Raw genomic sequence first — 24,823 nt, 5'->3', positions numbered from 1 at the left:
ATCCTTTCAGAAACTGTGGGAGTCTTGAAGGCCCTGGGTTTTATATCCAATAGCATTAAATATAAAAAACCTTTTGTGGAGTTAATTTGTGAAGAGATTGTATAAACATAGAGTGTCCATGAGCTTACAGGTTACAAAGTCAGGGGGCTTGAAAATGTAACATTATATATGCAGTTATCAACATATGCTATTAGTGAATTTGGAATTATGTAAAAACAGAAATAAGATATAATATATGATAATATCTCAACTACTCTCATGACTTACTATATATATATATATATATATATATATATACTCTAACTGTTCCAAAATTTACCTTTTCTGGTCCTTGTTTTTTTTAGCTGCAGCCCTTGATGTGTATGCATGCTTTTGCAAATTAAGCTATATAATCAGCTAAATTGTTTTAAAGCTCAGGTTCCGGGCAGTTCATTTAAAGATCTGTGACTTCGTGAAAGTCACTCAGTTGTGTCCGACTCATTGCAACCCCATGGACTCTATGGTCCATGGAATTCTCCAGGCCAGAATACTGGAGTGGGTAGCCTTTCCCTTCTCTAGGGATCTTCCCAACCCAGGGATTGAACCCATGTCTCCCGCATTGCAGGCGGATTCTTTACCAGCTGAGCCACAATGGAAGCCAGTTCTGTGACTTTTTAAGTAGAACCATATACCTACTTACAGGAGCTATGTTGACCCCTTCAATTACTTGTCTTTTCCTTGTTTTTGTTTTGTTTTGGCCTTTTTAATTATATATTGACCATCCAGTATAGAAAGAAGGGACTTGAGCTTTGCGTGAAGATCACTTAAAACGTGTTTGGAAGCATAGCGGAGTTTTTCCTCCTAGAGAGGGTAGGAGCCTTGCTGGCCTGTGTGCACACTCCCTCCCCCCACCCCCGCCGTCTTGTGCCTGTCCGGTCACTGTTGTGATGGCTTTTCCTCTTCTGCACTCAGCCCCTAGGCTCCGAGCACGTCTTGGTATGTTGCCAAACCACTGAGGCTGGAACAGAGATTCCAAAGTGCCTGTTTTCTTGTTTACCTCAACTGTAATTTTTTTTAAAAGACCCTTATTTACTGAGGAATCTTCTTGAAGGCTGTTCTAAAGTCTCATGCTTGCTTAGTCGCTTCAGTCGTGTCTGACTCTTTGTGATCCTATGTGCTGTAGCCCACCAGTCTCCTCTGTCCATGGGATTTCCCAGGCAAGAAAGAATACTGGAGTGGGTTGCCATTTCTTTCTCCATCTGAAATCTCAGTGAAAGAAAGTGAAAAGAAAGTGAAGTCCCTCAATCGTGTCCGACTCTTTGCGACCCCATGGACTGTAGCCCTCCAATCTCTTCCGTCCATGGAATTCTCCAGGCAAGAATACTGGAGTGGGGTGCCATTTCCTTCTCCAGGGGAATCTTCCCGACCCAGGGATCGAACCCGGGTCTCCTGCATTGCAGGCAGATGCTTTACCATCTGAGCCACCAGGGAAGCCTCAGAGAAAAGGTAAATAAGATGCATTGCTGGTATATTCCATTTTACACTTGAAGTAAATTCTTTTTTTTTTTTTTTCCTTTCACAAAACTTGTTCAGAATGCATAAAGATACATTTTGAGCAATTTTCAGAAAAGGAAAAAAAAGTAAAAAGACAAAACTTTGTCCCAGCATAAATTGAGATGCTTTCATTTAATCTTTATTTTAAATAGATTTTCCAAATGTGCTTTAGTGATCATATTCACAGTTTTTTACTCCTTCCAGCAAATCTAATTATAAGAATTTTCACCCATAGTAAAATTGTACAAGTAAAATCTTGTACCTGGTTTAGCAGATTATTTAACTTATATAATTTCTAATTTCACTTAAATTAAATTTAGTAGTTTCCTACCTAAAGAAAATTATTAGGATTTAGTTTAAATTCATGGCCAGCTAATACTTTAATTTCTTTTTTTCCTATAATTCTTCTGTTCTTCAAATTCAGGACATGAACCAAACCTCCTTTTGATGAGTTTGAAATTGGTTTTTATAAAAGTTCAGTAGTTTTAGAAACAGTTAGGGTGGCATGCAAATTCGTTACACTCCCTTCTCACAGCACTGCTGCCACACACAGGAGTGCTGAGAATCTTTCCTGTTAGGAAAAAATACTGCTTGTAACCAAAGCGCTCAGGGAAGCCTAAGGTGCCTACATGATGCCTGATGTTATGGCTCTTTGCTTAATTTTTATATTTGGATTTGGGGAAATAATACTGAGAACATAAAGGCTAGATTACCAGTGACGTGTCAGGTCAAAGGATCATCTCTAGCAATTTATAATAGAGAACTTTTGGGTATGTAGATGGAGAAACAGCCACAGTGAGATAGTTTGCTAGTTTATATAAGGCCCTGTGAGTAGCCCTCTCCAGAAGTGTCACAGAATGCGGATGGCAGTGTTGGTCTCTGGCAGGTGTGGGTAAACTCGCTCCATAATGGTTAAGTCATCATTGAAGGAAGGTCTTCAAGGCTAGTGTGGCTTAGTCATATTTAGCTTTGTGACATGCTTGTGTCTGTCATCATGCGTTCTCACCACTCATCAGCACGGACAGAGACAATTGATAGATTGTCTGGAATATTTTTATCTTGGCTAAAATAATTTTACTTAATTTGACTCTGCAAGTTTGGCAACAGGTGTCTTTCAAAAAAACTCTGATATTCTTATGTTTGACACTACCTGACCTCATTCTATTTTAATTTGCTTTAAAATTCTCTTTTTGTCTATTCTTTTTCTACTTTATAGATATGATTATTTTCATTTAAAATTTTTTTCTATTGTGTGTGTGTACATTCATACTCGTTTTAATACAGACATAGGACAAATCAGCTATAAATTGTTTTTCTCACTATTTGTAATAAGAGAGTGTATGGATAGTTATACTACCATTATCATTTCCTGCCTTTTCTGTCTGTCCTAATTTTGACTAGTGCATAGATTAGTATAGCTCAAGAATGCTTTTCTGTAATAGTAGATATTTATATTCATGTCTGGATTATACATACTTTTATTAATCTATCATAAAACTTAGTTTTGTGTTTTTGTGTAATTAGTCCCTGTTCAGTTTTCCAGTTTTCTACTATTAATTTCCTACTATTAATAGTGCCATGAATATCCTTATAGATAAATCCTTATATATATTTATGCTTCTTTCCTCAGGATAAATTCTAATGTTGATTTGTTCATTTTTTTCTTTTTCTGCTCTTCCCTGTTCCCCTCACACCCACTCCCCTGTCTCCTCTTCTTTCTTCTTCTTTGCTAACTTACAGTCATTTTGGGAAAAGAATATAAGTATTGTCCTATTGCATCCCATTTGCTGTTTATAAATAGAAGAGGAAGGGAAAATGATTAACATATATCAAGTGCTTACTATGTTCTTGGCACTACCACGGATTATCTTGTACAGGGCATACAGTATTTGAGGTGGATACTGAAGAGTCCTCGTTTTACAGTGTATGAATACAAGACCCAGAGAGATTATGTAACTTGGCCAGTCATACAGCTGCTGCTGCTGCTGCTAAGTCACCTCAGTCGTGTCCGACTCTGTGCGACCCCATAGATGGCAGCCCACCAGGCTCCTCTGTCCCTGGGATTCTCCGGGCAAGAACACTGGAGTGGGTTGCCATTTCCTTCTCCAGTCATGTAGCTAGTAGGAATCAAATATAGGAATCACATTTAGGCATGTCTTTTTGAGTGAATGATGCCTCGAAGTTTGTCAGAAGATTTATATTAAACAACACATTTCCCCCATCGTGTTACTGTGCATTTGAATTATATCTGACAAAGGTGTTTGTTTTTTTTTTTCCCCCAATTTGGGGTATAATTTACACATAAGAGAATGCACAGATCTTAAGTGTAAGTTTGATATGTTTTGACATTGTGTCTTCTTATGGAACCACTTCCCAAAACAGGTATGGAACATTTTCATCACCACAGAAAGTTCTATTATTCCCCTTTCCAGTCAACTGAACCACCACCCTTTCCCTTCAGCCAGGCAACCGCTTTCTGATTTCCGTCCCCACAGTTCAATTTTGCTTTCTCTTGATTGTGGTATAAACAGAATCATACAATATGTATTCTTTCTTATGGATGTTGTTCTTTGTGTGGATTTCTCTTTGGGGAAGGAGGGAGGTGGTGTTGATGGGCGGTGGGAAAGATTGCCAACTCGATTGAAGCCGTAGAGCAAGTGGTGGCGGGGCTTACGTGAGGGAGCAGAGTGGAGGGAATGGATGTATTCTATATGGATTCTGTCCCTGTGCGGTAGATGTTATCTCTGTTTTACTGCTAAAGTATCTGCGGCTGGACGGAGAAACTAATAAAGCTGATCTTTCACAGTTTACAACTAGTCACGCCAAGATGTGAAGGCTGAAGTTTGGCCTATTTAACCTAAAGCTTGTGCATGCCATTTCCTGACGCAAAGAATTTTTTTCTTCTTTTGCTGAAAGAGTGAAAAAGACAATGTTAAGCTGCCTACCTCTCTGTGATAACTGAGGTGTGGGGAAGCCAAGGGTCAGGGTTATCAGGCCAGGAAGCAGAGCAAGTTCTTTAGAGAGCTCCAAGTGGAGCGGGGACGTGGCCAAGCCGGGAGGCGGAAATGGCTTCATTTCTGGCCTCCAGCCCTCCTGGAAGTGTTTGTAACTGGACCCGAGGCAATCCTGTTCCTTCCTGCTGTGAAGACCTCCAGGATTCAGAGGACCAACGCCTTGTGCTTTTGGCTGATGTTTTAGGGAGACTTGGCCAAGGACCTCAAGGTTAGTGTTGGGGAAGAGAATAGTTAAGCTTTCTTCTTTGTGGAGATTAGGATCACTGCTACTCCAGGTGAGAAAATTGCACCTCTCTTCAGGGGCTGGTGGTGGTTCCCCACAGTCACACACTACTTGCTGCATTCCGTGGTACATGATGTGAGAAATAGGCTTAGGAAAGAGAATGCAAAGAAAAGTGCCTCATCACTGAAATGACTGGAGTTGGGGGTTAGGGATTTAGAAGTCATGACATAGAGTTGGTTGCGTGGCATTGGTTTAGTTAGGAAGTGAGGGACTGCAGGGCTATTTATACTAATTAAAGAGAAATCCCTCTAAACATCCAGGCTCAAAAAATATACTTGGATTATTTTATGATACACCAAATGAATTCCAAATGGGCTAAATATATGCTAAATATTTTTTCATCTCCTAGAAAAACTAGGAATACAAGTGAGTACCTACCAAATTTCCTGAACTTTGAAGCAAGAAAAGAAAACTTGAAGGAATTTTTATGACTTCATGAAAAAAATATGTGACAAAATATTTGTAACAAGTAGGAAAGATAAAAAGCTAATAATATCCTTATTATATAAAGAGTTAACATCTGCTACAGGAATGAAATGAAACAGGATAGAGGGTTCAGAAACACTCAAGAAAGTATGAGAATTTAGTTCATGATAAGGATGGCATTTTAAATCTGTGGGATAAAATAAAATACTCAATATGCATTGAAATAGTTGGCCAAGCATTTGGGACTCAGAATGAAAGCTCTGCTTCACTCCTTAAACCGAAATAAATTCAAGTAGTTGGTTAAAATATTTAAATTGAAATGCCTTGAGAAGCAGGGTGATGTTGTAGGTAAGAACATAAATTCTGGGCTTCCAGGCTCCCTCCACCAGCTACCAGCTATATGACCTGAGCTAGTTACAAACCACTTGGTTCTTCACTTTCATGAAATAGGGATGATATTAGTACCTCACAGGACTGCTGTGAGGATTAACTAAATAGCTGTATGAAGAGGGCAGAGAATATCACCTGGCCCATACAAGTGCTGTTTAAGTATAGCTGCCATCATCATCCTTATCATCATTACTGTTACGGAAGATGTAAAACCATAAAAGCACTTGATGGAAAATATTTTTATAAGCTTGGGGGTAGAGAAAACGTTCTATATCATCATGCAGGACACACAAGTCATACCCCATTAAGGCAAATATGGAGAGATTTGAATTGAAAACTTCTACATATGAAGCAAGGAGAAGGGGGCAACAGAGAATGAGATGGTTGGATGGCATCACCGAATCAATGGGCATGAGTTTGAGCAAACTCCAGGAGATAATGAAGGCCGGGAAGCCTGGTGTGCTGCAGTCCATGGGTCGCAAAGAACTGGACATGACTTATTGACTGGACAGAAACAATGAGAGGGCTGGACGTCACCGTACTGAGTGGAGACAGGCTGAGACGTGACAGCTGTTCATTTAGTGCTTCCTGAACTGAAATGGGAGGAGGATTAGTAGAAGCCAGTTAAGTGTCCAGGAGGCATTTGTCTGAGTGTTCTCGGTGTTGCCTCGGTCTTTCTAGGTAAGACTGCTGGATTCGTTACCTGGGGCTGCTATGTCAAATTACTACAAACTTAGTTTCTTCAAACAACAGAAATCTATTCTCTTCAGTTCTAGAGCTAGAAGATTGAAATCAAGGTGTTGGCTGGGCCATGCCCCCTCTAAAGGATCCAGGGAAGAACCTTCCTTGCCTCTTCCAGCTTCTGGGGGTTCCTGGCATTCCTTGGCTTGTGACAATGTAATTCTAATCTCTGTTTCCCTCTTCACCTACTTCATCTCCTTCCCTGTGTCTCTATGTGTCATCTTCTTTTCTTATAAGAACATTAGTCTTTGGATTTAGGGCCCACATTAATCTAGTATGACTTAATCCTAACTATTACTATTAACTATTTCCAAATGAGTTCACATCCTGAGGTTCTGTTACGACATGAATCTGGGGTGAGTATTTGACCCCCCCACACACACACAACTTTTGCGTTCCTTTTCAGAGGGAAAGCAGTGGCTTTGAGAGTAGCGGGGCTGGTAGAGGTAAGGGGATGTGTCCAGTGCACACCTCACTGGGAGCTTTGGTGGAAGCAGAGGCAGCATGCACAGAGGCACCCTCTAGAGAATGCCGGCGATACCTCAGCTAGTCTCACGAAGGCCTCACTTAACACAGTACCAGAGATGTGAACATCTGAAAGTGACAGAGGGATAAGAAGAAGGAGAGAGCTGATAGAAAACTTAAGAAAGCTTTTCAGAGAAATGCACTTACTGAGTCATTTGCTGTACTGAGAGATAAGACTAAAATCCCAGGCCATCTTGGATGAATTAGAATTTCTAAGAAGGATCTATTATTAGGCTTCAGAAGATTGTGAGATTACCCTAAATATCATGGGGAAAAAAAAATTGTGTATGTGGCTTTGTCATTACCTCTTCTGGGTAGAGGTTTCAAAACTCTCAATCAGATCCACAAGGGTGTCCAGAACCCCCAGAAAAAACCACAGACTAAATAAAGAATGATCCTTGGGGTAGAGTATTAGGATTAGTTTTCAGATAAAAAGGCAAGTGGACCTTCTCTTATGATCACCATGGGTTAAAATTTCCCCTACAGCTATGTTGTATTACAAATGTATTTATCACTGCACTTGTTTTGGAAAGTTCTCAGTGTTTCCAAGCTGTGCACAAATAATTTATGCTCCGTCCCCCACCCCTAATCCCCAGCCCACGTCTCTGCTGCTCTTCAGGACTGACCCCTTGGGAGAAGCATCTTGCCGCAGTGTCCATGTCCCGTCCCTCAGCCCTCTGGTGTCTCAGCCTGTCTGTGGCACTTAGCACAGTTGATCCCTCATCCTTCTTCCAGCACTTTCTTTAGCTAGCTTCCAGAATGTCACCGCTCTTAGGCCACCAGCTGCAGCTTGCTCATCCCCTTTGCAGGATTGTTCTCGCCTTTCCTTCCCTGTGAGCAACCCCAGGCTCAGTCCTGACACTTTTCCTTCCCCATTTATACTGCTGCCCAGGGGATCTCCCTTGGTTTTCCCTCTCATCTTCCTGAGGGTATGTATTATGAAAACAAGTTTTCCTCCCTATGCCCCTTTAATTCTTTTCATATAGGCTGTTCAATGTGTTTCTTTCATTTCGGCTGCACTTTTTAGATGTCTGATTTTGTCCCTATTGGCTCATCCTCCGCTGGAGATATTGGCTCTTCGACTGGTAATGTGTACTTGGTGGGAGGGCCTAAAGCAAGCCCGGGACCAGATTGTGCCTCTCCTGGTGAGGGGAACTCATCTCCTAGAGATACTTTGCCGCTGCCCCCTCCCATCACCACCACCACTGCCACCGCCACCGCCCAAGTGGCCTGGCTCCTCAGGAAACCTTTCTGATCTCTGCCAGGCGCTGCTTTCTTCCAGTGCCCGTCTTCCTGAGTTGCCATCCAACCTCAACAGGTTGGGGGCTGACCTGCTATACTTGCCTGGCCCCTGGCTTACACTGGGCTGGCGCTGTTGTATTTTGGTCTCTCCATATTGGTGGCAAGTGGCCCATGGAGTAGTGTGTGGAAGGAAAAGAGAGGACAACCAAAAAGCTTTTCCCAGGCTCCCAGGCCATCTGTGAGCCTTGGCACCTCGTACTTTTCCACCCTGGACTGCTCTTCTCCACCAAACCAGGACCCAGCCAATCTCTGTCTCTCCAGGATTTCCCACGTGTTTGCTCTTACTTTTTCAGATTCATCAACTTTCTCTTTTTTCCCAGCAGCGTACAGAATTGGGGTTTAGAAAAAGAGGCTAGCAATGTGTTAGTGCATCAGCTTGTAGTCTGTGTAATCTCCATATGCAGATGAACAGTAAAACTGTTTCCACATTGGAAAACGAGTTCCATACAAATTAAGAAATAATTTAAACATCTTAAAAAGGAAATATATTTACTCAACAAACATTTAGAAAGAGATTTAAATTCACATAATAAAAGTAAAACTAGAATAATAGCTGCATATATCTTTAGTGGAACAAAATATCATACACACAAACCCAGTACTGGTGATATGCAATGAAATGACACATTTTCATATACTACTAATGGACATCTGAATTTGATTTATTCCTTTTTGAAAGTATCCAGCTTATCTCTAGAGTCTTAAATTGTTCATTCCCTTGATTCCGTAGTTCTGTCCCTGGAATTCTAACCCAGAGAAGCTTCAGTATGAGAAAGATCTTCAGGCACAAAGATAGGCAGTGAAATGTTGCGGTAATAACGGCAATGGCAGCGCACAGGAACAGCCCAACTGCAGTTGTTTGTTGTTGTGTGTGTTCAGTCGTGCTTGACAATTTGTGACTCCGTGGACTGTAGTCCACCAGCATTCTCTGTCCATGGAATTTTCCAGGCAAGCATACTGGAGTGGGTTGCCATTTCCTACTTCAGGGGGTCTCCCCAGCCCAGAGATTGAATCCATCCTCTTGCATCGCCGGCATTGGCGGATGGATTCCTTACCATTCGTGCCTCCCAGTGGGAGACTTGGAATCTATGAAAATGATCTGTCTAAAGAATATGTGAAAACGTGAAAAAATTCTGTGACATGGCGTTAAGTGAAAAACAAAATAGTTTACATAGTATTAGTATTAAAACTTTTATGCAGAGCAAAGAAACTAGAGAGAAATTAATGGCAAATTAGTAGTGCTTGTGTTTGGGAATTTTATTTTCTCTTTTTATTTTTTATTAGCTCCAGTGTCTTGGAGAAATTTTTAAGTTAAAAAGCTACAAAAACCTGTCTGGGTTTTGGTTGATTCAAGATTTGGCAAAGAAAGGATAATGAAATGATCAAAGTTACTGGCATGCATATTTCATAAAAGAGCAAATCTTTCCAATGTAAAAGAACTTATTAGAAAGGAAGGAACAGCAGAGGAATAAGGACGTTTCCTTTATAACTTAATACAGCAGGTGCTTGAGAGCAAGAGCTGGAACGTGAGCTGCAGCTTCAAATCCACCTCTGCCTTCCCTTAGCTGTGTGACGTTGGACAAGTTACTTTACTTCTCTGTGCTCCAGTTTCTTTATCTGCAGAATACAAATAACAAGAGCACCTTCCCCCTAGAGTTGTTAGGAGGATTGTGTTCATAGAGCTCCTGGCTCACAGGAAGGGTCATATATATATATATATATATATATATATATATATATATTTATATTTATATATATATATATGAATATATATATATATATATATATATTTATATATATATATATGAATGTATATATATAAAGAGAAGACAACAGTGATAGTAGATAATATTCATATATATATTTCATAAAAGAACAAATCTTTCCAATGTAAAAGAACTATATATATATATGAACATTATCTACTATCATTGTTGTCTTCTCTTTATCCTCATTAAAGCTCATGATTCCAAAAATCTCTGCCATTCCCCATGTTCATGGTGGACTTCAGCAACTGACTATGTCTGTCTTTCTCTCTACTCTAGATCTAGCTGTTCTTGAACACTTGGTTTTAGGCAGATGGCATGTCCATTACTTTGGACTTAAAACTTCTTTGTCCTCATCTTATTCCACATGTGCAACCCATCCAAGTGCCCATATCTTAGATCCTATTTATTTCCCTAAGAATTACCTCTAAATTCTTAAACTGTTAAACTGTTCTACCCTTCAGCCTGTTACTACATACTTAGTAATTTATCATTTTAACTGTAACTGATGGGTTCAGTAATCAAATTTTTACCAGTTAACAGTAGATAAAAACATTTATCTGTTTAAAAAGTTGGATTTTTTTTTTTTTTTCACTTTTGATGCAAAGGACTGTAATGCAGGTACACTTTATGGACTGCCCAGGAGAAAATCATAGTCTTTGGTGATTCATTTTATCAAAGAAATCCTAGTGCAAGATCTTTTGTTTTTTTGAGTTAAAAATACCTATTTTCTAAAGAAGGTTTAAATATATGTTACTATTTTTGTAGTCAATCTGGATAACGAGACTGTGATTTTTCTCACTTAACAGTTAAAGAGAGGAAAAATGGTGATATTAACTGGTAAATTATAGCACTGTTTTTTAAAAAAAATTTTATCACACTTTTTAAGATTACATATTAGCTCCATTTGTTAATGTATTTTAATAACTCACTTTTTTCCTTCAGTTTATGGGACTTCCTTAATTGCAGGAAATACCTTTTTAATTTACTTTTATTCAAATAGTGAAAATGTAGAAAAGTATACAGATCATAAGTAAACACGAGTTTTCATGAAGGGAACACACCTGGTAACCCACCCCCAGCGTGTGAGTTAGGACATCGCCAGCATCCCAAAGCCCACACGGTCCCCTTTTAAAAATGAATATTTTTATGTGCTGTCATTCTTTGTTTCCTATTTGCCAGTTTTTGAATATATTTATTCTTTTTCTCTCTTTTTAAATAAAATTTTTGTATTTTTAAAATAACACAGTTTTTACAAGTTAAGTCGTGGTGTAAGATAAACGGCAAAGTGCAGCAGTTTCCTGATCCGCTGACGCCCCCCCCCATACTTCTTGCCAGAGGGGAGAAGCCCTCTAGGATTCTTTCGCCATTTGCACATTTCCATATTTCATAATAATAATAACTATATATGGCTATTTTTGTTAACCCAATTTTAGGTATTATCAGTTGACCTCCTCATTTACAGTAAATAAGGACTTAATTCTCTTATATTGGCATTTCTATTCCATTTCTTCCCAATATATTTACACTAAAATTTTGGTTACGTGAATATTTTCTATTAGCATTGTATGTCTGTGCCAATTATATTCAAAATGGATATTACAGAATTCTGTGATCGAGGGGTACTGTTTGCTTTTCGTTTTTATTGGCATTAATGCTTGTGTTGGTTTTCACGTGATTCTCTGTGAGCCTCTTGTCTTAAATCCTCATCTCTACTGCCCTCCCTTTTTTGGCTTTAGCTCTGGATGGTCACTCACCCTCGAACTTGCCAATCCACAGTCTTCCAGTCCTGATCTTTTGTGGATGTACTCTCCTTGTTACTTTCTCCTTCCCTGGTTTCCATGACATCACTTGCTGCCATCCTTCCTTAGTGCACAGACCTCCATTCATCTCTCCTCCTCTTAAACGGTGTTTTCCTTTAAGACTCCATCCTCGGTGTGATTCTTACCCCACACAGTCTCTTTAAGCAGTATCTGCCAGGGCCACGTGTGACTGCTATCTATTCCTCCATATGGAACTCTCTCCTCAGGGCCAGATCCAGCTGTTTAATCACAGAACATCAGAGAGTATAAAAACAAACTTGGTGTTGTCTTGCCTTCTCTTCAGGACCTCTCTCCTGATGGAATCTGCATGTGAATTGGGTAGAGGTGTGTCTGGTGTCTGCACCCTGACCCCAGCAGAGGCACTGTACCTCCTTGCCGTTTTACAGTTCCCTTTATGCACCCACAAATACACACACACACTCTCTTTACCAACTTTTCCGCTCTCAAACACCAGCACTACAGCTCCATTTTAATTGGCAGGAAGAGTAAGATTTCTCTTCCCCCTTGGCTACTCATCATGGCTAAAGTGAGTAGATGGGATGTCGGGCCAACTGTGAGAGCCCAGAAAAAGCAAAGAATTTTACTGCTTTAGTATGCTCCACTTGGCCAGCTTAGTAATTGTTTCACTAGACCATCTCTTTCGAAGTATGTTAATACTTGAAATGTTTACAGAACATGTACTTGAAACAGGTAGTGCACATTCATACCATTTCTCCTGCATTGTGACTTTCAGGCTTAAAACCATGAGTGGGGCTGTAATATCAATTTCATTACTTTCAGATTTAAAACTGTACATGTTGAATTATAATGTGAATTTATGGGCAGAGATAATTCACCTTGTCTGTCACAAAAGAAAAAAAAGTACAATTGAGTGTTCTCCCGTCCACTTGTATCCCTGGATGTAATTAGCACCATGAGTCTGAGCTCACATTCCTAACAGTGTTCACGGGCCAGAAGGGCCGTGATTCCTTGGCTGCATCTCACGTCTGGATCAGAATGCTCTGCAGGGAGACAGAGCAAGGTGTCGGTTGCATTTTTCTTAGCAACTCTTCTCTGAAAGAGGTGTGTTCGTGCAGTCCTTCTTTCAGGCAGGAGTCGTTTATTGCATCAGTACTGTGCGCCAGACACGATGTTGGACATCAGGGACACAAGTTGATGGACACGGTCCTCTCCTTGAAGTTCAGAGTAAGGATAAAGATGGAACCTTGCCACTCAGACGAGTGTGTGATCTGTGGACCGTCAGCATCACCACCACGTGGGAGCACGTTAGAAATGCAGAATCTCAATCTGAGATGGAGCAGCATCTCATCCAGGATTCTGCATTTACAGCAGGCTCCTGGGTGGTGCCGCTGCCGTCAGTCCAGGGGCCACACCGAGTCGCAAGGTCTGAGGGTACTCTCCTTGAGCTGGTTCTTCAGGTAGATCCATGTGTCTTTGCTGGCCTCCTGTCACAAGGGTGGGTCATTGAGGATGCACTTTCTGTGCTTCCAGGGAGCCCTTGAGATACACGGCCCAGTATAGCTGTACCTTGTCGTAGCGGTGTAACCTGCAGTGGGTTACGCCCACTTATTTCCTCTGTCAGCATTCAGAGTATCTGGGGTGGAATGTGTGAAGACTAATGAAAGTGAGATGGCCAAGAAGTTGCCAAATGGTGAATGGAACTGGGGTAGTTGGAAGGACAAGAGATACTTTCTGGGTAGCCTGCATGCTTGAGGCAAATGCATTGGTAGTGTATCATTCAACAGTGAGAAAGGGCCAGGACCACTTTAAGCAGAATTCTAATTCTGAGCGTTATCTCTGTGATCTGGGTGGAAAATAGTGAGGCCAACATAAAGGAAAAGAAGCTAGATTTAGGACTCATGGATGGCATCACTGACTCAATGGACATGAATTTGAGCAAGCTCTGGGAGTTGGTGATGGACAGGGAAGCCTGGCGTGCTGCAGTCCATGGAGTCACAAAGAATCAGATGTGATTGAACTGAACTGAGGAGTGTTGAGTCAAATCGGTTACGTGTGGTCCAACCAGGAGAGAAGAGAATCTAGGTTGGTGCTCAGGGTGCTGGCTCTGAGAGTACAGGAGGAAGAGGGATCTGGGATCTAGGTTCCCCTTTAGAATGATGGAGGGTGAGATGTTGATGGGACGCATCTGGTAAATATTGAGGTGCACATTCCGGGGGCTCTGTCTGGAAGGCAGCTGGGCTGGCACTGCACCCACAGTGTTGGGTAGATACTTGGTCACGGTGTGTTTGCAGCTACCGGCGTGGGTCAGATCATTCGGAGAGGACCCCCAGAGTGAGAAGAGAGGTGCGCGGAGCCTAGGGCCCTGTGAAGCAGGGCCCTCCAAGGAGCCTGAAAAGGGGACACCAGGAGAGGTCAGATCACTGTCTGTGATGCCAGACAGTGGTTCCGGATGGGCTCATCTTGTTTTTCACTCTTTAAAAGTGGCAGAGTGACACTCTTACAGGCCTGACTTGGTTTTCACTGTCGCCATTGTTGGTGGTGAGGGTGGCCCTTTGTTTTTTGTTATTGTTTGCTTGTTTCTAGCTTACCAGCTTCTCCTGTGTGTTTTTTAAGGTCCTTAAAATCCTGGTCAGGGCAGTGATGGATGGGATGGCTGATCATAGTGGCGATGTTGCAACTGGCCTCAGAGGAAAGCTGCAGGAGTTATTTGGCAGAGTGACTTCAAGAGTGACGAATGATGGAGAAATCTGGAGGCTGTATGCCCAAGTGTATGGAAACGGGCAGAGTGACAAGCCTGATGAAAATGAAAAGGTGAGTCCTTCCCAGTCCTCTGGGGCTCTTACCTTCTATTTGAACACAGACATGGTGAATCTGCTTTTTTGATGGTTGGAGGGAGACTAATGATTTGAAAGATAAGATTAATATGCTCATATTTTCAGTTGTGATGCAGAGTCTTTTAACATAAGCACCCTCAATTCTGGACAGGCTAGGATGTGTAAACATTCATCTTTTTTCTTTCCATGAGTTTTTCTTAAATAATTGTTCTCTGTTTCCCAAAAAGGGTCTCTTTAACCTGCTTTCCTTGCAAGCCATGAACAGCTGGTTCTCGTTATTTACTCCACACCCCTTTCTGCAGGCTTCTTGCTGAAGACTAAGGTAGTTGGTACAAGGACAAAGGAGTGTTTAAATCTGAGTTGGAGACTATGAAAAGGAGAAAGAAAAAGGACCTCGATAAGACTATCGGAGAGGAGCTTTTAAAGTCTAAACATAAATGTTTTACAAAGGTTGCCCTGCCCCTTTCTTGCAAGTGCAGTGGAACACCAGTTACGTTCAAGTTATGCCTTCAGCTTCTTATCTTAGAATGTAAAAGGGGCCTCCAGAGTTTCCAAGGTTGGAATACTAAATGTTTTGTGTTCTTTTCAAAACATCCACAACAAATCAAATGTACTTGTATAAGTTTGGAATTTGCCACAGTACAGCTAATCTGTGGGATTCTTAGCTGTTCTCTCCCCCTTTGTGTCCACCCAGCTGGCTTCCAGCAAAGTCTTGTCTGCCTGGAGAATACATACTCACACGCATGTGTGCACACACTCCTGCTTTCCGTCCTTCCATTCTTGAATTCTGTCCTCTCTTGCATATGCAGCATTAAGGATACTCTGAATTCTCTGATCTGTGATTTCTCCCTCAAGGGTGGGGAGGTTGTAAAAGAGAGTTGTTTTAAGCATCTGTGTCGTTACCCACCTGCCAGTAATCCCACAGTTTTCACCAAGTTCACACCTTGTTCTCTTAACTGGTCTCTTAAGCTGATGTTTACAAATGCCAGGGAAATGTGTATACTTCTTATAGATTTGCAAACCCAGCCTTTTAATTTTTGGAGGGAAGTGTCTCCATTCAGACCTGCCCGTTTGATTTAACTGTTTGTTGCTGTTGGATGTGCATCTGTATCCCTTCTTTGATGAGAATAATGCTGAGACTGTGCTGCATAACCCAGAGGCTGGCTTTTCAGCTGGAATTAGTTCCATATGACTTCCAGGAAGCAGAGTTTGAAATGTGAATTCTGCTTGTTGTTCTGAATGCTGTTCTTTTTCTTTCCTCAGGCGTTCCAGTATCTCTCTAAGGCATACAAGTGTGACACACAGTCCAGTTGTTGGGAGAAAAATATTACGTCATTTAAGGAAGTGGTTCAAAGAGCCTTAGGACTTGCACATGGTATTTGATGTAACGTTTGATATCCATGGTATATTTTAATGTATTTCTACTGATAGGAAAACATATTAGTCAAAAGCGAAATTCCACTTCAGATAATTTCAGATTACTTCATTGTATTAGAATTTTTGTAGTTAATTCAGCAAGCATTTATAGATTAACTATTATATAGTAGGCACCCTAGAACAAGGAGAAAAATTAGGCTAGAGGCTTAAATAGTGTTTGAATAAGTGACAGATGGATAGGAAATACCTTTACAACTGTGTTTAATCTTCACACGGAAGTAACCTCCCGCGTTGATGATGTAGTAGTAAGAAAATCTGAACTTTCCTTGACTCATATTCCTCTTTTGTAAATGAAAATATTAATAAGAGTACATAGATTACTGGAGTGCATAGCGCTGTATTTTAATGTGTGGTATTTGAGGGGAGAAGTAACCTTACCTAGAAAATTGTATGCCGATTAGGGAAAGATATTCCAGATAAAGGCTGCTTTTAATTATTTGCATTAATGAAAAGTACAATAGTTACAGGCAATAATGCACTTTTACATTTATGTTTGAACATAGGCATGTGATGCCCTGGGCATGCAATTCAAATAAAATAATGAAGCCACACTGTCAAGGAGTGAATCACAAGGACTGTGAATCTATCCTAAAGTCCTCCTGTAACTTCTGCAACTAATAATTGCCACAAATAGGGTGCAGCAAGGGGCAATATAAAGGGCAGACCTTTGGACTCAGGGGCTCTGAGCTCCAGGACCAGCTCTACCACATGCTAACTCGGTGACTTGGGGTCACCATTACTTACCTTCTCTGACCCTTAGTTCCCTTGTCGTGAAAATGGGAATAATACCTATGGTTGTTACGAAAAATAAGTAAAAGCATATTGAAACACTTAATAGTATCTTACACATGGTTTAAATGTTAATCCCTTACCTCCTCACCCCCCACCCTATTCTTTCTATAGTAGAGGATCTGAGTTGGGTGATAAGGGACTCAAAACTAAAAAGGAAAAAAATGAGCAAGAATAAAGCTTAACTTTGCCTTGAAAAAAGTTACAGAATGTTCAAACAGTTTAGAAATGGGCTTAGTAGTTAATAATTTTACTTGTCATTGACAAAAGGATATAAATATCTAATTTCCTGGGCCACCCACCCCTTGACAGATAAGGTAGAAGTTAGACTCTGTGTAGCTGAAACTCAGTGTAGAAAAGGTTGAGATACTTTCTGACAGGCCAGTGGAAGGAGGGTCAGGGGTGGCTGGAATTTACAAAGCTTGTGCTGGCCTCAGGGTAGGTGGGCTCAGGTGGAGTTCATTCTTTAAAAGTTCAAAGGCCTTTGGCCTCTGTGGATCCGGACTTTTTGGAGGACCCATGCTAAGGTGTTTTATCTACACAGTTAGAGCAGGGTGCAGTTTATTTTGAAGAACTTATCTGAGCTATTTCAACTTGCCAACCCTGAGCATTTCTGTGAACAGCAGGTTCTGTATCAGTCAACGCCCAAGGTATTTTCTGTAATCACTAAGTGGTAGTATTAAACCTGTCAAGTATAAATAAGCAGGTTAAAGAAGTACTCCAGGAAAAAAAAATCTTTATTTTGCACCTTAAAATTGATTTCAAACTATTTTTGGTACCCTTGTTTCTCCTTCTGAGAAATACTTTGAGAAAAATAAGTGTCTTTTCTTTTAAGTTTCCCTTTGACTTGAATGAATTATGTGTTTGTGCTCCTTATGGCATTTTAAGCATACCTGAGTGGATGCTCAGCTTTCATTTCTAGTGATATTTTAGATTTATAAAGATAAATCTTAACCTTGTCTGTGTTGCTCTGGTGTAGCCATGCTCCATGGAAGAATAAGCTGAGTTTCTCTGTTATTTCTGTTCTCTTTTTTTTATCTTTCTCCCGATCACTGTGCTCCACCTCACCCAATTCTGGAAAAGGAAATATGACATTTTAAAAAAATCTCCATATGATTTATTCCTTTTCAGGTTGTTATTTTGAAGAATAGACATGTGCTCCAGAAAGCTTGGTAAGGGTTTCCACATAGGGTTGGAGACCCTTCTGTAACAATGTTGTCATTGTGTACCCATTGTTCTGTCTGGAGGGTGTTCTGTTTTCTGGGAAAGGGTGGGCAAAAGTTCATCCCTTCTTTGCCATCCAGGAACTTTTAAAATCATAGTTATGCATTTTAACTACAGTCTGCCTGGAGGAAGCATAGCTGTCTTGGATTTACTGATGATTTGAAACAGCAGGTTATTTCTCTCTCTCTCTCTCTCTCTGTCTCTCCGTCTCTAATGCCTCTTGAAAATAGGATTGAGGAAGGCCTCTAATAGAGTGTTTGTCTCTTTGCTGTCTATTTTGTTTTTCTCAAAATGACAATGAAGGATTGAAAACAGAATCACAGCTGTTTTTGTTATGTTACTAGGTGCTAAACAACCCAAGTATCTCACTAATGGTAGTTACAACCTTCCTCTATTACGGGACACAGACATCATAATCCTCCATATCTCTAGGTTAACCTATGCCCTTTGAAAATGAGTGTGACATTGTTGACTCCCATTCATCCTTTCAAAATCTTGTTTTTATTTTGAAATAGGAATGCCAGACATAGCTCATGCCATAGAAGGTGTTAATGAATGACAAACCTATTTTACCAGGCACACACAACCTCTGCTAGTTTACATACAGTAAGAAATCTGTTGTCTATCCCTGTTCTAAGATACACGGTACGGAGGAGACCAGTTGCTGCACTGCTTCGTGGAGTTTTAAAATGGGTTCTGGTTATTGATCTGTTTGTAGTGAGCATAATTTACAGGAACAGAAACAAGGAGTCAGTGGAGAAATCTGAAGAAGTGAAGTGAAGTTGCTCAGTCGTGTCTGACTCTTTGCGACCCCATAGACTGTAGCCTACCAGACTCCTCAGTCCATGGAATTTTCCAGGCAAGAGTACTGGAGTGGATTGCCATTTCCTTCTCCAGGGGGTCTTCCCAACCCAGGGATCGAACCCGGGTCTCCCGCATTGCAGGCAGACGCTTTACCGTCTGAGCCACCAGGGAAGAGAAATCTGAAGCATTAAATTTTTACAAAGCTCTTCACTTGTTCTTACAAAGTGTTAATAGCCAGGCCTTCCGCTAGAAAGGGTTATAGCCTCTGTTCATAATTTCAAGTTTAAGGAAAATGGGCTCCTCAGAATGCGGGAGGCAGAGTTGTTGGAATGAGTGACTGTCTTCTCCCCTGCTCGGTGCTAATGGTTACCAGGAGTGACTCGGCGACTGGAGAGCCTGGTCATGCTCACCTTCCCGAAATGCAGGCACCTGGGTTGTTGACATCGCTTCTTCCAGAGTGGTGACACAAGCCCCCAATATGCAAATACAGTGAGAATTGAGCTGTGAATATCTGGCATGTCACTTCCTTGGGCTGGTGTCATTGGCAATTGTGAGTCCCCACTAGGGACTCAGTACTTTGGGAAGCCATGTTAAGATGAGCTGTGTCTGTTTCTGTTTTCTGTGGGCATCGTGTGTCTGCCTGATTTCAATAATCTGTGCTTCTTTGTTTTTTTAGAGTCTATTCCCAACAATCTGTAACTCACCAAAAAATACTCATTTTCCTCAAAAGTCCCCTTTGAGCAATAAATGATCCTTTTTAAGGGATAAAAGGGGAAATTATGCACATAACTTATTTTCCTTTTACCAAAATAAAAACTTCCCATGTAGAAGCATTTCTGAAGTCTGTTACTATAAAATACTAATGAAATAATTGGATTTTGTGCCTTTAAATTATCATTATCAATTTTTAATGGATGTTTTCCGTGTATTTATCTTCCAGTGGCTATTAAATGCAGTAAAAACAAATCCAGTCCCCAGGAGGCTATACAAGTGCTGTCTTCAGTTCGACTCAATTTACGGGGCTTATTATCTAAAGCAAAGGTGAGGGTGAAATGTGAATTGTTTAGAATTATCACAGGAAAAAAAAAAGGTTTGGTGTCAGCCAGCTGCTCTTAACTGTTCTTTACATGAGGGATAACTTTAGGCCCACATTTTATTTTATTTTTAAATTTTGTTTATTTATTTTATTTTTGGCTGTGCTGGGTCTGCGTTACTTGGCATGGGCTTTCTCTGCATGCAGTGAGTGGGGGCTGTTCTTTGTTGTGGTGTGCTGGCTGCTCATTACAGTGTCTTCCCTTGTTCTGGAGCATGGATTCTAGGTGCGCGGGCTTCACAGGTTGCGGCTCCCAGGCTCTAGAGCACAAGCTCAGGGTTCGTTGCCCTGAGGCAAGTGGAATTTTCCCGGACCAGGGTTTGAACCTGTGTCCTCTGTATTAGCAGGCAGATTCTTATCCACTGTACCACCAGGGGAGTCCCTCCCATTATATTTTAGTATTAGCACCAGGTGATTGTGCTGGTGAGGAGATCGTTAACCTAGTGAATAAACCACCCTACTCATGGGTAACTTAGGAGTCTTTGAAATTAATATTTATAATCCAGCTCTTGATGCTTTCTTTAAATTAAACAGTGCTCTTCTACTTACATCACTTTTTCCCAAAATGTGGCATATATACTACTAGTAGCACTTGGGTAAATGTTGTTATTTTAATATATATTTATTTCAGTGCATATTAGAAAAAGTGTAAGTAGCAATCAAATCTATAATTTCATGAATATTATTGCTTATTTTCTATTTACAGTATTCTAATATTTTCCTTAAAAATACTTTTATTTAAAAAAATTGATTTAGAGACAGATATTAAGTAGGTGATGTATGGATTTGACAAAAATGTTAAAGTAAATGTCAAACTCAGGTTTGACAACTAAAACATATGCTATCAGTTTACAAATAGCACCCTGTGAACTAGTGCTAGGAGGGGGACAGCTGAGAGTCATCGAGGGAGCTCTTGAGTAGAGTGGACTCCACATCTCTACCTGTGACAGATCAGGTCTGGGACAGAGCCTGGGAAATCTGTATTCAGTTTCCCAGGTAGTTCTAACATGTAACTAGATTTGGAGTATACCCTTGGGAACAAAATTTGAAGTAATACAACTTCTAGTACAAATTAGCACTTTCTTTTCTAATCTTTGTTTGCCTTCCCTTTTTAATCTTGGGTTGCAGCTAATTTTAACTCACTTCTGAGAGCCAAATTCATGGCATGTGAAGGTCACTTCTGGACACAGGTAAAGACCTTTCCAGAGGGTGCATTTTCATTAATTGCTTGATCTTTTCATATCAGAGCATTATTTTTGCCTCTTTGTAGATTATTAACTCACTTTCCTAACTGTGCTGCTGGAACCAGGTTTCTATAATCTGGGGGAACTGTATTTTCTCCCAGCTTGACAGCACAGCTTCAGATTATGTGTCTCTCAGAAAGCTCCAGGAGCTCTCTTAAAGAAGGTCAAGGTAGTAAACTTTTTTCATGACTCTTATTCCCAAATCGAGAGCTCAGTTTCCTAGCTTCGGTGAGGTCATCAACTTACCCATGATTGTTTATTTCTTTAGAATGTACTTCACAGGTTTCTCTTTCTCTGTGCAAAGCTTATAATTTATTAATTTTACATAAACCTACACTTATATATGACTTAAGTAGTCTTTTTGTAATGTAATTTTACTTATTTACTTTTGGCCACGCTGGGTCTTCATTGATGCACACGCTTTCCTCTGGTTGCAATGGGTAGGGGGCCACTCTCTAATTGCACTGCTCAAGCTTCTTACTGCAATGGCTTTTCTTGTTGCGAAGCGTTGTGGGCTCTAGGAGTTGTGGTTGCTGGGCTCTGGAGCACAGGCTCAGCAGCTGTAGTGCATCGGCTTAGTTGCTCTGCGGCATGTGGGGTCCTCCTGGACGAGGGATTGAACCTGTCTCCTGCATTTGTGGGCGGATTCTATTCCCCTGAGCCTCAGGGAAGCCTGACTTAAACAGTCTTGTCTGTACTGTCCAATCCATTCATATCGTGGAATTTGAAACATTGAAAATGAGGCCTCAGAACATCATCTATGTACAGATTTGTTCTCCTTAGATCTCAACTGGATTATCCAAAAATGGGAAAAATTGCTTCCCAACACCTCCTTTGAAAGCACCTTTTTGCATATAATATTTGGGAGCCCCTGATTTTGTAGTAAATCATTTTTACTTTTCTACTTTGTAACAAATTGGATTTGCTAAAAAGAATTGCCTTCCTAAAGAACACTTTTCCAGAACACTTTAAAAAGTGAAAATGACTGAGGATGACTGTGTTAAATAATAGGCTCGGTTTGCACTAATCTCTGGTCCTTTCCTGCCAGGCCTGGCACGTCATGGAAATAAACTCCTAGATAGAACCTATAAACTCACCTAAAGTCATCCAGTTCTTGTTCGGCCAGGACAGGGTAATTCCTCAACCCTCAGCACCCCATCCTTGTCCAGATTTGCTGCCAGGGCGGTGGTGGTGGGGGGTCGGTGGCATGAGGGCAGTTGGTGAGGATACCAGAGAGCCTGGAGGCAGAGCGGATACACCACTTATGCTCCATGGGACCCTCAGCAAATTATTCTTTCTTCCTAAGCCTCAGTTTCCTCTCTGCTTGCTCCTTACTTTATAGGGAAGTGAGGCAGATTTGTGATGATTTGCAAGTGCTGTAATTCTTAGTAAAAATAAATATGCCACTTAAGTCCAAGTTACTTTGCTCAGAGGTGTTTTTTCTACTGATCACATCGCAGTGGTTGGTATGTCAGTCTGTTGTGAAATGCTGTGTAAGATGTGACTACACAGTTATGTGGCAAAGCTTTACAAAACAGCTCTATGCTCCATAAATCACTGTGAGAAATTCTAAGCTTATCATGGTGCTGATGCCTTCACTCAGAACATCTTCAGCTGTCAGAATGATTGTCGTCATCTGTGGTGGTGGCAAACAGTCGTATTTTAATAAGTTTGATTTTTGTAAACAATCTTAAGTATGATGAAAAAGATAGATGGTAAGCTGAGTAAATTACATTTCTGATTAAAACACACACACACACAATGTGGTCATAAAATACTGAAGCTAGTTGTCCTGGGTGCCTGTACTGACTCAGCAGGCAGTTCCTAGAAAGGCATTCCAAAATGTGCCAGCCATGGTGGTGTTACTGAGGGATGTTGCAATATTCCCCCACCCCAAAGCAATTCCTTTTGCAGAAGGAGCTCACTTTTGTTTTATTGTGCTGGACTTTTTTGTTTTTACCCAGTCTTGATGATTGTTGTGGCCTCTGAGTCCTAAGCCATAATTTTCAAATAGCATAAAGAGTATGATTTATATGAACTTGAATCTAAAATGTATTTGTTTTGCTTGTATGCACAATGAATAGATTTGTTTTGCTTAAATGAATAATGTCTATTTATCCAAAAACCATCTTATGACATTCAAATGAATAATAAGATCAATATTCAAGATAACTGTTTCCAAGAGGAGAACTCATTTAAATTTACAAGTTGAGGCATGTTGTTTGATTCATCCACTGTTGCAGCTTGTTCATTTCTAGGATGGTGAATGGAACAAACACAACTATTGCTGCTATAATGTTGTGGTTTTATTATACAAAGGGAATTTTAATTCTGTACTCTGTGTCTATGTTTTTTTAAAGAGATGGTCATTGTTTTGATAGTTCTGCTTTGTTCTTTATGCTGCAGCAACTTTTTACAGACGCGGCAAGTGGAGAAATTTCCAGGGAATTAGGTGATGAAATAGCAGCTATGGACACCTTAGTGACAGAGCTTCAAGACCTAAGCAACCAATTTCGAAATCAGTATTGACCATCCTGGGAACAGTTTCTGGAAAAGGTGTTTCACTTTCCAGAATTTCTTTTATATCTGTGTCTCTGAAACTCAAGATATTGATTTTTTTAAATAAATTTCTCTTATATGGCTAACATCCTTGCTTTTGTGATTTTTTCCAAATGCTTCAACTTTGTGAAATACATTAAATAAAATGTTTCTTTCCTCTTTGTTTAGGCTTAATTACAGTTGAATTCACTATTTTTATTATTCTTGAGGTATTTCAGCACAAAGAGGGGGGAAAACGTAGTTTTCTTCTTAGCATGGAGTTTATTCTCTCTCAGCCTAAAATGAATTAGATCATTCTCTGGAAAAAGTCCAAACAGGGAAAAAAAAAATCACACACTGCAAGTTTGTGGGATCATTAGATTGGCTGGTATATTATCCAAAAGTGATAAAAGAGTACATTCGATGATGGAAACCTTTACACTTCTTGAGATTTTGTATTTGGGTCAGAAAGATACAGACTTGGCTAAATTAGGACTATGGGTATGGTTTAACTTCTAAATCAGGAAAATGAGAGAGAAAAAATGACATAACTCAAATCTTGACTCAACCATTAGCCACTAGTAACCAGACTGACCCCCCTCATTGTGTATACTGCCAGCCTTAAATATGGTTGTTTAATAAGGTTATGATGAGTGAAGACAGCTATAAATGGTGCCATATTACAAAAATGCCAAAGTAAAATGTTTTCTTAGTAATGTCTATGGAAACAAATATTGAAGGCAGCAGCTGAATTTAATAATCTTACTACAAAAGCCGTAGTAAGGAATTTGTAGTCCTGGCTTTGGTTGCTGAATGTTCGGTCCTATGCATAAGTCATTGACCCTTGCTATTTTCCATGTTCTTATTTATAAAATGTGAATAATTTCTATTCCTTACTGCTTTGTGCCTTTCTTCTGCCTTTGGAAATTTAAAAATACAGATTCTGAACATTAAAAGAAACTTTAAGAAACTTTCGTCAGTGAATTTTGATTATAAATGCTTAGCAGTGCTTCTTTTCCTTAATCACGTGCTTCTCTTTTCTAGTATCATATTGGTGTTAAAAAACAAAACAAAACTGTTGATATATGTCTCAAAG

The 24,823-nt window shown here is 40.3% G+C and overlaps 1 protein-coding gene across 2 annotated transcripts in view; it reads left to right on the top strand.

Moving 5' to 3' along the window:
• The window catches only part of TTC27 (tetratricopeptide repeat domain 27), a 162,039-nt gene extending 138,205 nt beyond the window's left edge, over positions 1 to 23,834 (top strand). Inside the window, exons 17-21 of one of the 2 annotated variants that reach the window (XM_061155634.1) lie at positions 14,378 to 14,575; positions 15,862 to 15,973; positions 19,793 to 19,893; positions 21,074 to 21,135; positions 23,596 to 23,731. In XM_061155634.1, the coding sequence (XP_061011617.1) occupies positions 14,378 to 14,575; positions 15,862 to 15,973; positions 19,793 to 19,893; positions 21,074 to 21,094 (432 nt within the window). In that variant the 3' untranslated portion in view covers positions 21,095 to 21,135; positions 23,596 to 23,731. Of the gene's footprint in view, positions 1 to 14,377; positions 14,576 to 15,861; positions 15,974 to 19,792; positions 19,894 to 21,073; positions 21,136 to 23,595 lie in introns of both variants that reach the window. The other variant, XM_061155633.1, reaches the window with a different exon arrangement.
• The last annotated feature ends 989 nt before the right edge of the window (positions 23,835 to 24,823 follow it).

This window comes from Dama dama, chromosome 11, assembly GCF_033118175.1.
Source record: "Dama dama isolate Ldn47 chromosome 11, ASM3311817v1, whole genome shotgun sequence".
Taxonomy (NCBI): domain Eukaryota; kingdom Metazoa; phylum Chordata; class Mammalia; order Artiodactyla; family Cervidae; genus Dama; species Dama dama.
This window is presented reverse-complemented; position numbering and strand designations above follow the sequence as displayed.